This window comes from Carassius auratus, chromosome 18 (genome assembly GCF_003368295.1).
Source record: "Carassius auratus strain Wakin chromosome 18, ASM336829v1, whole genome shotgun sequence".
Lineage (NCBI taxonomy): Eukaryota > Metazoa > Chordata > Actinopteri > Cypriniformes > Cyprinidae > Carassius > Carassius auratus.
The window spans coordinates 3,363,348-3,380,489 of NC_039260.1; the positions used below are offsets into that span (position 1 = coordinate 3,363,348).

Consider the following 17,142-nt stretch of genomic DNA (forward strand, 5'->3'; position numbering starts at 1 on the left):
ATGTCAAAAATGGACCATAAAAGTAGTCCGTACATCTATCAAGTCTCCATATTTAAAGTTTTCTCAAACCATACAGTAGCTTTTATGAGGAACTCAATTTAATTTATTACCAAAAATCTTGCCCCCTGCATTTTTATTTGTCAAAATTTAGTTTATGCTTCCACATGTTAAATACACAGGAGAACTTAATTTTCTTATTTGTTTGAATGCGCTGTCCCTTTAAGTTGTTTAAAAATTATGACTCCAATAATGAAGTGTGTGTTCAGGTTCCCTAAACCTACTTTGAGTATGATGCACACAGTAACCTCTGGCCTGGCATCCGGACGGCGTTTGAGCTGACTGACCGTTACCAGCTGAATTGTTCAGAATTGTTCTACATGCACCATCTTCAACATGTTATGGTGAAGTTAATCATTCAGTTGGTTAAATTAAAACTAGCTACATTTACATGCACACAAATAATCTGTTAATCAGTAATTTAACTGATGGCTCAGTGGGATTGAAGAACATTCAGAATCTATAATCAGATGGGATTAATACGGATTGACAGAAACTGAGCCATGTAAACATTTCTACTGTAAATCTAAATATATGTGACACTGGAGCACAAAACCAGTCTGAAGTGGCATGAGTATATTTGTAGCAATAGCCAACAATACATTGTTTGGGTTAATATTATCAGTTTTTCTTTTATGCCAAAAATCATTAGGATATTAAGTAAAGATTTTGTAAATTTCTTTTTTGGTTAGTTACAGTATATGCATTGCTAATGACTTAATTTGGACAAGTTTAAAGGCAATTTTCTCTATATTTTCATTTGTTTGCACCCTTAGTTTCATGATTTCAAGATAGTTGTATCTCAGATAAATATTGTTGCATCCTAACAAACCATACTTCAGAGGAAAGTGATTTATCCAGCTTTTGAAAAAAAAAATGGTCCAGGATCACGAATATGATTGTAGTCAGTAAGTGTTTGGTGTGTTTCTATTTTTGCAGGAGATCGAGTTCATGTAGAAGCCGGGGAACATGAGCAGAGCACCCCCTGTGGTGGCTCCGCACCAGCCCAGGCTGGACTGGCATGGTTTGCTGCTCTTGGGCCGCACACACAGAGCCCCTGGTTCAGCAGCCTCCTACACAGACTCCTGCAGGGCAAGCGAGACGGTGAGACGAAGTGTGTTCGCTTCTGCACGCATGAGATTTCAGTCTGAACAAGATGCAGTGTTTTATACTATATGTGTGTGTTGAGCAGTGATCAGACTCATTCAGACAGATGAGTCTCAGTATCCGTTCAGCAAACAGCCCCCTGTGTACCTCCGAGCTCACCGCTACAAGTACTGGTTCAGCAAGCCCAAAGAGGACAGCTGAGTGCATACTATTTTATTTTATTTTATACATTTTATTGTATTTTTTTTAAAGGAAAAATGTTGGCAACTGTCAGAAATAAAATAATTGAAAGTTGTTTAGATTTTTTTGTTAATCTTTTATTTTTATTTATTGGTTTTAGTTTTAACTATTTTAGCATTTAAAGGTGCCATCTGTAATGTTTGGCAAAAAAAATCAAGTCATACTCCACATTCCATAACAGATGGGGGCAGTATGCCTCAATAAAGTGAATTGGTCTACTCTAGAGTAACAAACGAGAAACGGCATAGTCTCTATGCTCCGCCCCTACTTTCACAACAACACTACAGCCATAGCCGAAGCCTAACTGTGCGTTCACACCGCCGGCGTCTAGAGCGTCAAAAATCGCTCTTGCCGCTCTGCTCACGACGCTGCAGAAAGATTTATGAGTGCTCAGACGCTCTAACGTAGATCGAATGCTTATTTTGTATTTAAAGCGGCCGCAAAGCAAACAAGCTTGTTGATCTCATGCAGACTAACCACAGGGAGTTATAAGTTAACCTCATTAAATATTGTTGTGGACGAAATATTAGGATCCTTTACGTAAAATGAACAATCTCAGACACCTTGGTCCACGTATCACTTTTAATTTATTTTTTATGTCCCTGTACGCAAACAGGGACACATCATAGATTAATACAAACGCTAAACAGCAATAATCAACCTGTCCTTTATTCTGCTTGGGAGCTAATGTGCCAACTCTCAAGCATTCACCATGAGACACACGCAATTGACTCTTTTCACACGCTTTCACGCCACACATAAATTTTTTCACGCACAGAAAAACCACGAAGCAAAGAGGACACGGAGACCAACAGACTAGACAGAGCAGGTTAGTTATGATATAATAAAATGGGTAACGTTAAGTTATAGCTAGCTAATTATCAAACGCAGCTACGGTTAGCCATCGCTAACATTAGCACATTTATCGAACAGCCTTCGATACATTTCTATGTTATAACTTCCCGAAAACAAATACACAAACATATAAAACAAACTTCTAGCGAAATACTAACAGCATCTAACTTACTGTTAGAAATGTTGCAAGTTCGTAGTCGAGCCTCATTTCTTTCAGGTCCATCAGTTGTCTCCAGCGATTGAAAGCAGTGCCGATGTTTACTCTGGTTCGGCTCCTTTTCTTATCGGATTTGATTTGTGATTCCGAGCGTGGTTGTTTCCCTGTAGCGGGTGGCGCTCTCTTCCCTGAACTGAAATGCTCAATGAACTTTCAATGAAAGTACTGGGCTGTACTTTCCACATGATTGACATCAGGTTCAGGCACGCCCACAAGCCATGTGAGTTATTCGTGTATTGCAGGTTGGCTGGTGGTTATGTTGCCCACATACCGCCTCCCATGGCCGAAACTGGTATTACGACACCTGTCGGGCCGGGGCTAGTAATGCTAATGCTAATTAAGGTTGATATCTCCGCAGCACTATAACTTGGCATTTTTTTTATGACATCATCGCCCTTATTTCTTCTCATTCTTTTGATGCGTGTAGGTCATGTTATGGATATTTTTACCTCAATTTTTGCATATGGCACCTTTAATCTTCTCTCAAAGGACAACTGTTGCTAATCTGTTTTAAATGTTTTTAATACATATTTTTTATACTTCTTTATTCAATTGACATTTATTTTATTTCAAGTAATTTTTTTAAAAGTTAATATTAATGTTTAGCCTTATTGGTTGCATTCTCTGTCTTTATGACTTGGTCACATTGGATGTGTTTGTGTGTGTTTAGGTCATATCCCCAGAGATGGTGGAGACGGGTGTATGTGGAGGAGTTCTATCCCATGGTGCACCTTGGTGACTCTTACCTTGAACAGATGCTGGTTCAACATGGTTTGAAGGTAAGAAACAAGTCAAAGTGCTGTCAAAAGTGAAAGTGTAATTAAATTGGGACACATGTTGAATGTCGATAACCTCTCAGGAGAACAAACAGACCTAAAGTTCACCGTCTGTTATCTGCAGGATAGTTTGATTCAACAAAACAGAGTTTTTGAATCATCTTCATTGACCTTGCAAAGCATAATGTAGATATAGTGAGGACGAATCAAAATGAAATGTCATTAAAATATTTTATTTGCACAAAAATAATTTTGTGTATTTATGTGTGTGTATATTTTTTAGTAAACATGCACTGGTATGAGTGTTGATATTTACCCAGATTTAACTATTTTACAAGCGTTATGGTCTAGTACCTCATAATTTAAAGTAAAATTTTATTTATCTTCATCCTATATGTGAAAATACAGCTACACAATTTGGGGAAAAAACAACCCAAAAAATTGTGATTTAAAAAAAATATATATATTATTTGCATACTTTTCCCAAAACAGTGTGCTTATTTAACTGTGAATACAAATTATTTTGAATAATATTGTTAATAATAATAATAATTAAAACATTACAAAAAAATGAATATTACTAATATTTTAAAAACATGTTTTATTAATAAATGAATTCATTACATTGTGATTTTAGTTTTAATTTCTTTTTCGATTAACCTTGCAGCCTTATATCAATACATAAGATAATGAATGAATAATGAATACATAAATACACGGTAAAGTATTGGATATTAAAAACAGTGTTTTTTGTTGTTGTTGATGTGAATTGCTATGCATTGGATATATTTTCTATCATTATTTATATGTATTTAATTATTTGAAGAGCATTTGAAACAGTTTTCCACTTTAACTGTCATGTTATATAACATAAAAAGTAAATTGATCTTTAACTGGTTATGGTTTGTAATATTTGTGTATTGTAATAACATATTTGACCACTGTGATGTACAGTACAGTAGTATTGCATTTTTAATGTGATAATATAAGTGAAGATGCACCAAAAAAAACACTCGGCTTTAATGTTTTGTAATATTTTTAATAAACCTATAAAAATACACTCTGGCACAAGCATCATTATTTCCAAAGAAAAGTACATTTACTGAAACAATTTCATGTGCAATTAATTTTAAATTTAATCTAATATAGTATTAAGAATGAATATATACAATACAGTGTTGGATATTAATAATTAATATTTATTTGTGTTAACTTTTGTTCACTTTTATGATTTTATTTTATTTTTTTGAAGACAATTCCAAAGTGCCAAGATGTCAGGTGGTTTCTAATTGGCAGATTTTTTATTTTTTTTTACCATTTTTATTGCCCACAGAGCAAAAACTATAACGAAACATGATTTGAAGTGTCATTCATGTTTGAACTAGGACCGACTGGAAGAAGAGAACAGGTTCACCAGCGCAGTGTCCCGGGGCAGTACTTGTCAATCAGAGACTGATAATACGGCCTCAGACTCTCCACGTCCGGTAGTTCAGTGCTCTTGGTGTACAAATCAAACTTGCTGTCAGAGGAAAGACAAACAGACGCTTGAGAGGTCAGACCTTCACTATGTGGGTCACACAGCAGATTAAAGGGACACACAAACAAGCTCTCATTGAGAAACTCATGACATACTTAAACTCTTTGACCCAGGGCAGCATCTGCAGGTCTTTCTTGTTGCATAAGTGCATGTAGTCTCCGTCAGAGTGCCAGGGGTAGAAGGAGTGGAAGCGGATCATGTAAAGACCCTGGCAGAAGAACAAAATGTTTGAAAGTGGCTTTAATAAGCATTAATGAAAGCATATTGTTTGTGAGATTTGATTACCTCCTCAGGGATGGTGCATTTGTTGAACTTCATTACCCGGTATAAATACTCTAGAATAGAGCAAGAAGCATTTTCATTCATCACTTAAGCGGCAAATTCACTATTCTTCAAAAGTTTGAGGTCAATAAGAAATTTTTTAACCAAGGTTGCGTTTATTTTAATAAAAATGCGGTAAGCATTGTGAAATATTATTAAAAGTTAAAGTAACTTTTCTGTTGGAATGTATTTTAACATATTGCTGTGAGTTTTCAGCATCATTACTCCAGTATTTAGTGTCACACGATCCTTCAGAAATCATTCTAGAAACATTTCTTATTATAATCAATGTTAAAAACCGTTGTGCTGCTTAATATTTTGGTGGAAACTTAAATATATTTTTCAGGATTCTTTGATGAATAGAAAGCTCAAAATAACAGCTTTAGTTTGAAATCATTACTGTCACTTCTGACACAATTGAATGCATCCTTGCTGAATAAATCTACTACCCGTATTTTCCAGACTATAAGTCGCACTTTTTTTCATAGTTTGGCTGGTCCTGCGACTTATAGTCAGGTGCAACTTATTTATCAAAATTAATTTGACATGAACCGAGAGAGATGAACTAAGAGACATGAACCAAGATAAAACATTACCGTCAGCCACGAGAGGGCGCTCTATGCTGCTCAGTTCTCCTGTAGTCTACACTGAAGACATAGAGCGCCTTCTCGCGGCTGTAGATGGTAATGTTTTCTCTTGGTGCTTGGTTCTAAATAAATGCGACTTATACTCACGTGCGACTTATAGTCCGAAAAATACGGTATGTTTCACCTGGCCTCAAATTTTTGATGTTTCACAGTGAGACGTGTGTAAAGATCCCTCAAAGCACTCACCATCATGTCCCCAAGACATCAGGATGTTATCAAGTCCACATTTTGGTTCATAAATCCCAAATTCTGTGCTGCAATAAAATGTTTTAATAAAAAATAGGTAGAATGCTATACAAAATATTTTTCCATTTTAGATAATTAAAATAAAGCTAAAAATGAAAATTCAATAATTTTTTTTCTTTAAAGAATTAGAAATGTTGCCTTTGCAACTAACTAAAATGAAAATTTAAATCTGGAGAATTACAATTACTAGAACTAAATTAAAACTAAATAGATTTTTTTTAACCATTCCAAATCTAAAAATAGAAAAAAAACATTTCATATAAAAATACATTTAAAAGTTCCATTAAAATGAAATGATGAGCTAATAATATATACTATACTACTATTTAAATAGCACTGTTTTGACGTTTAGAAGATCGTACTTGAGTGCAGGGTTCTTTCCATCCGGATTGCCTTCAAACGTTGAGTTTCTGAACACTATTGAATTCTGGAACTTGCATCCCACTGGGAAGGTATCTCCAACTACAGCCCACTTGAACACACACACACACACACACACACACACACACACACACAGTGGCATTCTGTATATTACTGATCCCAAGGTTTTTCCACCGTGATTGGATGCTTTTTGTCTCTCACCTGTGGCTCCCCATACAAGGCCATGATTTTTCCGATGTCATGGATCAAACCGACTAGCTGGAACCAATCTGGAGAGAAGGTATTTTAAAAACCTTTATTTGAACATTTAACCAGATATAAATATACACAAAAACCTTTTACATTTAGAAATGGATTTCAGTCCTGAAAGAAGCCCTGCAGGTTTGGACATATTGATCAGAAACTTCACAAAAACAACTTCAGGCATGTGTTCTTGTAAAACAGTCTTATCTAAGTACACTAAGACGACGTCCGTGACCTTTGTCCCCGCTGATCTCTCACCTTTATCAGGATGCTCTTTACGGATCCCCTCTGCAGTCTGGAAGGCATGGAAAGAGTTTGGGAAGTCAACGTCGGGGTCGGATTCATCAACAAGCTCGTCCAGGGAATCGATGTTCTTCATCATGCTCATGCTGAAGTGATTGCAGTTTGCCCATTCCAGATGCTAAAGGTCAGAGGTGAGAGGTCATGTCTAATGTTTTTGTGTTTGTAAAGGTTGTCATTTATTTGGTTCTTCACAGAGAAAATGGTCAGAATTTATGCATTTCCCTTGGTAATAATATAACTTCAGTTTATAATATTTTTTAGCACAAGCCTATTACCTAGAGCATCAATTTAAGATTTACTTAATAAATATACATACATACATACATGCATGCATATTTAATATTATTGCAGCATTTATTTTGTGTGTATATATACATATATATATACATATACATACATATATTGCTTTATGGTATTGATAGACCAACCTTCTGTTTGACAAAGTCCAGTGTTTGGTATGTGTGCATCAGCTTGTATGTATTAAACACACGGTCAAAGAGAGCTCCACTCTGTGTTAGACATGTACACACAGCAAAATGGAAATAAGAGAGTTGTATTAAAAGGAGGGATACAAGAAAATATGAATTAAGAATATACATAATTCCAAGATTTACCTCAAAGTTCCTGAATTCTGTTTTGTCTTTGTCATGACTATCAGGACGATATGCCAGAGAGGGATCTGGACCCTAGTATTAAGAGTTTGTGTGTATTATTAGATGCAACTAATTAGACTTAGTCTGCCAACTCAAAGAGAGACACAGTCTGCATTGCTAAATGATCAAAAATGATTATAAATGTGTAATTCTTACAATTCTACTTTACACATTATTGAGGAAATTCTGAAGCATGTATGTAATGAATAGTCTGAATGTCAGGTACATACCAGGTTCACCACCCTCATGATTCAGCGGAGATGGTGTTGTTGTTGAAGGAGGATGTTATGTGTCTGGCGTCTCTGACTGCTCTATTTATCAATGCAGCACAGATGGGGTCTCTGAACTGTAGTAGGAAAACTAGTAACACTTTAACTTTCTCTGAGGCTTCCAGGGGTCCGTACATGTGCGTAAAGGTGTGTGTTTGCGTGATTGAGAGCTCAGTACTGAGATATCTTTGTCCAAATACAGTCTGGTTCAGAAAGGACACAGTGTCAATACAGTGACTAAGGGCTTTTGGTTTAATAGTCATTTAGAGTGTGAGTGAGTTGCTTCATTAATATACACCATTATATTAATATATTTGTTTTAATGTGGTCTTTCTTTTTGGTAGGTTTTAGTTTTTATATGAATTTTCATTGTATTTTCCGTATCAACACAATAAATCAAAGTACACAATATTTTTTACACAATATCTTCAATGCTTGTGTTTAAAGAGTCTCATTTGTAAATCATCTCTAATCCGTTTTATTTGTGCTTCACCAGAACGTTCACAACCTTCAGATTGACGTCCTGATAACAGGGATTCTTTGAATTTGACTTTGTAAATAGTGAGCTGGGGAACTTTAATGATAGTCTGTATGTTTGTTTGTAGGCAGAGTTGATGTAAAGTCTAGTGTGTGTCCTTTTGTGTACAGTAGGTTACACCCCTAATTTTTATTGGCTGATAGTTTGAGTCTACACGTCATGAATTCACAGTGGAAAGTTAAAAACAACTTGCAATTTTTCATTATATTATAGTAGATGCTTAATTGAGAATAACTCAGCTGCAAAAGTTGACCCAACCAATCCAATGAACTGTATTATAACACCCATACTAACTTTGTGTAATGTTTCAGGTCTGCAGCCAGCAGGTGGTACTCTAACCGAAAACCCTCCTGAATGGATGTCACACAAGGACAATGTTGTAAGAAGGGGTTTGCATTGAGGTAAGAGAGAGACATGTGACTCTTTTATAAGCCTTGCTTCCAGTAAGTTAAAAGCATTATATGTCAAATGAATAGTAGGCTATGTAAATCTAATAAATTACATTTTAAAATATATTCAAACCTTATTTAATTATAATAGTTTTACTGTATATTAACTCAAATAAATGCAGTATAGGGAGTAAAAGAGACTTTCACAAACATTAAAAAAATCTTTCCACCCCCCAAACTTTTGTCAGTGAATGTCAACAGTTACAAATTGGTGCATTTGATCATATTTTTTAATCATATCTCTGCTGATTTTATGAAAGCAGTAAGCCAGCCGATTCCATGTCTTGCATTGATTTAACACATTGTTTTTGGGTCATGTTGAGCTATTGATAAGACCACAGGTGTCGCTCTGACTGAGGTCACAGAGGCAATGATCTGTGCATGTACTACATGTGTTTGCATTCTATTACAGCTGCCCACATGACACTAACAAACTACACAATAACCTTTTGCATTTGTTTATTGAAACCGCTAAATCATATTAAAATACACAGCACTGACACATAACTATAAACATTCAGTCATATACACTTACAAAATATTTACACAAACTTTTGTTAACTTAAATTAAATAACATCTCTTCCAAGTCAATGGCATTAAAGAAGGTGATGATCAAGTTGCTTTTAAAGTGCTTTATGTTTAATAGCAACATTTGACCTATAAGTGAGCATAAGGAAAGCAGACATTCCACCACTGACACACTATAACAAACTGAAGATGTGTGTGTGTGTGTGTGTGTGTGTGTTGCCAGTGTTTATATTTGTCTCCCATGTTTTATTTGTATTTGTGATTTTATGTTGTGAGACTGGCATGTGCGACATACGCGATCAGTCAGTGTTGAAAGTTTGACGTTTTAAAAGTTTAAATGGGAATATACAGTGGTCCCACAAGGTAAGTGGACACTTAAAGTGACTGTGTAATTTTTCGAAGTGAAAATACTTTCTCCAATCCTAGTTTAAAGTGCAGAGACGGCTAGAAGTAAGACTTTCATTTCCCCGAAGAGTGTAAACAGTGTGTGTCTGTGACGCTTGTAAGATTAGTATATAGTATGATAGTGTGAGTTTGGGGCGGGACTATCTGTTTGTCTAGCCAATGGCCGATAGGAGGAGAGCGCCGGAAACCTGTTTAAAAACAGTTACTGTTAAGATGACAAAATATCAAATCGAATGGTATCTGCAAGAAAATGATGAGCTTTTTCTCAGAACTGCAATTTTTGGAGCATTTTGGAATTTTAAACATCTTTGAACAACTTAAAATTTAAGTTATTCGCTAGATGTTTTAAATAACCACTTTTTTTATTTTTATCTAATGCAGTTAGATTCATAAATAAGTACAGCTTAACTGTCCAAATTCAGGATGTTTACTCTTAAGGTGTAAGAGTACGCTGAAGCTCTGTTGGGCTTAAGGTGGCTCAGTCAAGGGCGATTTGTCCTGGTTTAGAGCACGAGAGACGGTGTGGGATTACTGTTAAGATAATGAACGTTCAAGTCACTTCATTACAGAAGGGCATGACGTATCAGAAGTGGGAAATTAAGACTTTATTCTGAATTTGACCTTTAGAAAAGGACAACTGATTGTTAAAGGGAGATATATAATGTTTACAATTATATTCTCTTCCCTGAGATCCACTAATTTTTTTTTTTTTTAGTAAGTAGTGTTTTTTATTGGCTCCAAAGTTGGATTACTGTACTTTAAGTCATGAAAGAGATTCATGAAACAATCCATGCTGAAATGAAAACTCCAGGTCTGAAAAATAAACTTCAGATGTATCTGCAGAGCTGTAGGTGCTACACACAGTGAAGTTTCTTAAACTTCCCCTTATTCCCGTTATTTAGGAGTGATATACTACTCCATATGAAAAGCCAGGCCAAGTTTCTGAAGATTTACATAGAAGCTTGCAGGTTAATGTTGGCGATCATACCTTATGTTAATGTTAAATGACGTCAAAGTTGCAGAAGTTAATAACAAGTTGTTCTTGTTTCAGTAAATGCTTGTTTGGGGAAAGAAGTTTAGAGTTTAGAGCTCATTAAATTACTCTTTTATTTCAAAAGATCAAGAGAATTCAATTTCTCGTGTCAGGACGCCTGTAAATTGTTAATTGGTCGCCCACTGGTGTCGGTGGTCTTCTGTAGTCACATTTTTGGATAGATTTTTACTGTGAGTTCATTCATAGTCTTATCCATAACTATGTGGACTTCTGGGATTGATTGGTGCGTCTTGCCGTCCACTCTGGCCTTTCAGCTGATAGAGACGGTGGCTGAGGTTTTGTACCTGACATGTGCCGAGGATGCATCCCACGCGCATTAGCTGACCCTGCGGGCGACCTCTGAGCACATGGCGACGTTCTCGGAAATGTTCCTTGTTTTGATTGGCCGATGTGTTGGCCTGTTTCGCCGGGGGTCCTTTATGCAGGAGGGCCCTCCAGACCGCACGGCGCTCTCTTGCCCCGGCACTCGAAGCTATTGAAGGAATGGTGGTGGTTTCCATGGCATTGCCACCCCGTGTTTCTGGAAGCTTCCCGGGTTTGCTGGGAAAACTCGACCTGGTGAGAGAAAGAGAAATCGTTTGGTTGACCACCAGCGAAGCGCATGCATGCATGCATTGTCCAGATCTATTTAAATACATCATCCAGACATTCACATAGAAGCTGACGTAGTTTAAGTATTAAATAAGAGGCTTGGCAGCATTAGGACCATTTTAGTATCTGAAGCCTGTTATTAATCAAGCTCTTCTCTGGCTCTACTCCGAGTTATTTGTGGCATGCACTAATATTCCCTCACTCAAGGATATGCACACTTCACGTGCTTCCCTGTCTTCAGTCTGGCTCCTCAGGAGACATTCAGATATTTAGTTTTTTGTTAGAATATTGGTAAAAATTCAACCGAGGGGATGTAAAATCGTTAGACCGGGGTCTCTGCACTGTGTTGGAGGGATTCTGTGACTGTTTGGCACTATATTTGCTATTAATTTAGTTATTTTATATGTAAATCAGTTATTTAAGGAAAAGTCTGTCACTACATTGTATAAAATTATTTACCGAAGTTATAGAAAAAATACTATGTTTTTTTTTTGGTTTAAATATTATTTGATTTAATTTATTTTTTGTTTGCTTCTTTGTAATTCTTTGTGATTTCTGAGTTAAAATAGTTTCAAAGCAAATCTTTCAGCAGCATATTAATTGCCGGAGTAATATTATTTTTCAGATAAAAGCCAAACATCTGCATTATTCGTCCAGTCGGGTAATCCTCTGGCGCTGGTTGAGCCAGACACTCACATGTCAGACTGCTTAAACACCTTTGACTTGTGCGTTGTGTTTTCTAGCTCATAAATAAACTGGCACTAATACCCATCATGCACCTGGCAGAGATCGACATCACCTGCCAAACCTGCAGGTGAGGGAGATTATGTGAGATTTTCTTTTTAGTAAATGTTTGTACGGTAGTTTGTCTGAATTGTTAGCTGTTCGTGCTGCATTTGTTACATGTATTTGTATTTTATTCATGTTTGTAAACTTAATGACATTAATAACACGTCACTACTCCTGATACTTGAGTTTTTGTATGTGTGTAATTGTCAGTGGGTGTCATTGGCTGTGTTTACATTGAGCATTAGTGTGGGATATAGGGTAATACTTTAAATCTAATCTGAATCAGAATGTTTCTGAACAGGATTAGTCTGAACTGGCTGTAGTATAACACACAAAATCACTGATTACACATAGTTTCAAAAACACTTCCGATCACTGCCTCTCAGCTGTTTCTGATCATACGGAGCATTTACTGGTGTGGTTATAACATGGGTCCATTGACGACTATGATCCTATACTCGTTACATTTCTGTACACTTTAAATTTGGTTTCATAGAATTTAGTACTTTTATAGTTGTATGCAGCAAAGATGCATTAAATTAATCAAAAGATACAGTAAATGCATTTATAATGTTTATAAACTTTCTATTTCAAATAAATGCTTTTTTTTTTTTTTACTTTCTGTTCACCAAAGAACCCTGAAAAACAAATCCACCATGGTTTCCACAAAATATTAAGTGGCAAGTCATCATATTAGAATGATTTCTGAAGAATCATGTGACACTGAAGACTGGTGGAATGATGCTGGAAATATCAGCTTTGCATCAAAGGAATAAATTACATTTGAAAATATATGAAAATAGAAAACCGTTCTTTTAAATGATAATATTTCACAATATTACTCTTGTTTGGTTAAATAAATGCAGGCTCGAGGGGCATTAGAAAATAAAAGATCATTCATAATCGGTACTGTAATACTATGATGAAATTGTAGCAATTTTAAGTCTTTTAAGAGCCAAACGGTGTAGTTATAGTATCTGCTAAACTTGGGTTATACTATGCATAATTGAAATGTGACTGAAGTAGACCATTTATTACATGTCAGTCAGATTTAAACTCCCTTCAGCTGCACGAGCACCACTGCGGGCAGCTCCTGAATGGCTGGCATTACGCGTGTGTTGAAGCAGTTCTAGTGAGTCTGTAGCAGAGCCGGAGATGTGGGACCGCCGGGGCTCAGAGTCAGTACAGGTCTCTGTGTGTGTGTGTGTGTGTTTGCGGGTGTACCACTTGCTTGTACATCTCATTAAATGTGGGCCAGAGTCAGAAAGACTGAACAAACTCGGAATCATTGGAGTTTCCAAAACACACTCCTCATTTAACATGCGCTACACACACTGCTTACAAACAAAACACACACTGCTTTGTGCTTTCCCTCTTGTGAAGGTCACCATCAGCCTAAATACTGTCAAGCCTTTCCTAAACAACACACACACGTCATTAAGAGCTTTTACACTGTGTTAGCTTGATTATTTTTGTGGCTCAGAAAGTGGTCTGTCATTCTATCTATCGTTCTGCTGGCTGTTCTATCCATTGTTCTGTTTTTCTACCCATCATTCAACCGATCGCTTTGATCTATCATTCTATAAACCTTCAACTTGAAGACCTTTAAAAAGAAATGAAACCATTATTTTAGCCAACATTTAAAAATGTTATATACTGTATATATATATATTTATATTTTAGTTATTTTCAATTCTACATTAAGTTCAAATTCAGCATCATGTTTGGTGGCACAGTTCAAATTTAATTCAAATGCAGGAGTTCTTTTATCAGTGAACTCTTTCCTTTTGATCTTGTTTCAAGTTCTATAATTTTATTTTATTTTATTATTATTATTTATTTATTTACATGTACTTTGTAATTGGTTTCCTTTGCATTATCATGATGAAATCTGGCTACTTATCTTAATTAGTTTGACACCCTTTGTTGTAGTTTGATTAGATAAGCAACGCCCCTATGCATCATAAATGTACACTGAATTGAGATCAGGCCGTCCCAGCATAAGCCCTTCTAAGCCTCTGCCCCAAGCTAAAGTCCTACTGTTTCACTGCTTCATTCATACACTTCAGTCTCAGGTGCTAGATTACACACACACACACACACACACACACACACGCACACGCGTGGAAGACCGCACACAGGGTGAAGAGTCTCTTGGATTGTAAAGGACGAATAGGAGACATATTGTGATGTTTTATTCTGAACACTAGGAGGAAGTCTGGAGGTTTCAGGTTGAGAGAGAGAAAGAGATTTTTGTTCCCACATTAGAGCCCTGCATGGGGTCTGAGAGAGATGTAAGCATGCACAAATACCTATCTTAATCACACAAACTGTTAAGAATGATGTTGCAATCCAGTCTCTGAGAGGCACATTTTTAAAAACGGTGCTAAAGGGGCTAATTTGTGTGTGGGGGGGGGGGCTGCTTAAATCCACCTTACATAAATTCATTGTGCCTTTGCGCGAGTGTGTGTGCAAAAGAGGATTTCATTTCCAGTCGAACATTAAAGTCCTAAATCACTAAGTGTTTGTGTTTGTGACCTCACACCGTCTGTTTGACCTTTTCTCACATTAGCCACACACTGCGTGTTCAGATTTATTCTGTAAGCTTGTTTCACTTTTGAAGGCCACAGACTCATTGTTCAGTGGAGGAGCGAGCCTCTGCCCACCAGCAGGGGGCGACACTGCGATGGGGTTCAATCAAGCTTTGAGCTCAGAGGTGACATCATTACAACACCCAAACCAACAGCTGAAGTGACCCTCAAACGGTATTTTCACACTTATAACAATCAAATTTAAGATTAATTATATTAACAAATATAATAGTGCTTTTCAGGATATTTTAGCAACTATTAAGTGACTGCTGTAAGTGCTTTATATATGAAGTCAGTTCCTTGACCAAAAGCCAGTGTTTAAATACTAGTGTTATTTTGCAACATTTCTATTATTATATCTATTGTTTTACCATTTAAAACCTGCATTTTGTGAAAAGTTTTGCTTAAAGTGTGCTCTTATGAAATTAATGTCTTAATGACTTAATTCAATACTTTATGGTTAAATTGCAGTAAATATAATGCAGTTTCATGCAGCTATGTGGATTATGTTGTATGCATGATTCAGTGTTGCATCTTGCAAGTCAGAGTTAGAAATAGCTTGATCCATATCATGACTAAGCGGTCACGATGGGGAAATCTGAGAAACTACGTTACAGGTGGCACGTCTCTCTTGCGCACACTGTGCCAAATGCAGACAGTCAAGTGACATAGTATCTCACAGATAACTACAGGTCACACACACGGCAAGCCATTTGAACATATATTCTGCAACTAACAACTATGTATTGTTGTTACTAGTTTTATTAATCTTCAGTTATACTAGTAAAGTAACCCAATAGTGACTAATATTGTTTCCAATTTCACTAGTACCCATTCTTTAGATACTAATACTTCAAAAGTGACTAGTATTAAAATATTCATTTGTACTTAATCTTTACATGCTATTACCTACATTTCTTTGCTATAGTCACTATATCAATAGCATCTAGTACCATTATTCAAGTTTGGTAATATTTATTTTTAGCAAAATAGTATTGTAGGGTTAATTCAGTATAATTAGGCCATCTTTCCAGCCATCTGATTGGAAACAAGTGTCCCAATTTACCTAAATTCACACCACCTAGTAATATTTCATATTATACTAAATACAATTGCTATAAAAACTACTGAAATACTTGACAAAAAAAAAATTTGCATCACTATTAGATTACTTAGAAGCAATTCAAAATAAGTATTACTAACAAATATGGTCAATTCTAACGATAAACACAAGTAATGAATGTTAAAATGGCTTGCCATCAACATACATACTTAAACTTTAACTTGGCAAACTATATGATGTCTGCTTTGTGTCTGTTTATATAAGAGTAGCCTTATGGTAACACACTTTACAGCAAGGTTTGATTTGTTTGCATTAATTAATGAGAACTAACGTTGAACCATATATATATATATACAACATTTATTAATTCTAAATGTTAATTACAACTTTTGATTTTAATAATGCATTAAAAGCTGTATATTTAAAATTAGTGAATGCACTGAACTTTAATGAACAACTGTAGGTTATTAATTAACATTATCAAAGATTAATAAATTATGTTAATACAGGGAATGCATACGAATAATGCGCACAAGCTCTACAAAAACCTTCCCAAGCCTTAGTGGTGGTAATATTAAGTACTAAAAATATCGATCATAGTGTTTTTTCTATAGAGCATCAGTAGATGCGATCGCGTCCGAGTTCTCTCACCTGTTGCTCAGCGGCAGCGCGAGTGTTTGCAGAGGCAGCACAAACACACAGACGAGCAGCAGAGATCTCATCATCTTCTTCAGTCCCAGTCAGTAATGTTGAGATGATGTTCCTCAGCCCAGACAGAGACGCGCAGCTGTGGAGGAGAGAAGAGGAGAGAGTCGTTCACTTACAAAGTCCGAACGAAAAGCTACTTTTAAAGACTGAAAAAAAAAACGTGTTCACTACTTACTTTAAAAACACACTATGAGTTGAGGACACCGATGTATCCAGTTCATATCATATTATTAATTCCACAGCGGTTTAAAGCTCCTGTGGGTGAAGGACTTTGACTTGGCTGGAGAAACTCTCAGTGCTGACTAGGAAAACTTGAGTGTGTCATGGATGGAGCAGATGCTTAAATACCGAGAGGGAGGAGACTCGGATAACTGACACTCCACATGCTGCACTTTATTATCCTCCTTTCAGAAACGAATTAATTTCATATCACCGACACCGTTGATGACCGTGTGTTTGCTATTGATATTTCTTAAACTCCACGGGCAGCTGTTTTTCGTGCTTTATTTTAGAGAGCAACTCTTTTGCTATTTTCTACCATATCGAATGAGTGGGGGCGTGGCCAATATGCTA

The 17,142-nt window shown here is 36.2% G+C and overlaps 2 protein-coding genes across 2 annotated transcripts; both read right to left on the bottom strand.

The window, feature by feature from the left end:
* Positions 1–4,566: 4,566 nt before the first annotated feature.
* On the bottom strand, positions 4,567–7,873 carry miox (myo-inositol oxygenase). The gene is made up of 10 exons (XM_026287088.1): positions 7,814–7,873; positions 7,545–7,616; positions 7,359–7,439; positions 6,886–7,048; positions 6,586–6,653; positions 6,366–6,475; positions 5,944–6,011; positions 5,075–5,124; positions 4,885–4,997; positions 4,567–4,771 (listed from the first exon to the last, which is right to left on the bottom strand). Exons 1-10 carry the CDS (start codon positions 7,829–7,831, stop codon positions 4,663–4,665), a joined length of 852 nt encoding a protein of 283 aa, XP_026142873.1. The 5' UTR covers positions 7,832–7,873; the 3' UTR covers positions 4,567–4,662.
* A 2,024-nt stretch (positions 7,874–9,897) lies between these two features.
* adm2b (adrenomedullin 2b) lies at positions 9,898–17,142 on the bottom strand. The gene is made up of 3 exons (XM_026287089.1): positions 16,745–17,142; positions 16,513–16,648; positions 9,898–11,382 (listed from the first exon to the last, which is right to left on the bottom strand). Exons 2-3 carry the CDS (start codon positions 16,584–16,586, stop codon positions 11,016–11,018), a joined length of 441 nt encoding a protein of 146 aa, XP_026142874.1. The 5' UTR covers positions 16,587–16,648; positions 16,745–17,142; the 3' UTR covers positions 9,898–11,015.

Bases quoted from the DNA above. Each gene is read 5' to 3' on its own strand.
- miox (XM_026287088.1), bottom strand. The intron at 7,440-7,544 runs GTAAATCTTGGA...TGTCTAACACAG, and splicing joins CAGAATTCAGGAACTTTGAG to AGTGGAGCTCTCTTTGACCG. The intron at 6,654-6,885 runs GTGAGAGATCAG...CCTTCTCTCCAG, and splicing joins TAAAGAGCATCCTGATAAAG to ATTGGTTCCAGCTAGTCGGT.
- adm2b (XM_026287089.1), bottom strand. From the start codon at position 16,586: ATGATGAGATCTCTGCTGCTCGTCTGTGTGTTTGTGCTGCCTCTGCAA. The intron at 11,383-16,512 runs GTGAGAGAACTC...TTCTCTCACCAG, and splicing joins GCGCTGCCGCTGAGCAACAG to GTCGAGTTTTCCCAGCAAAC.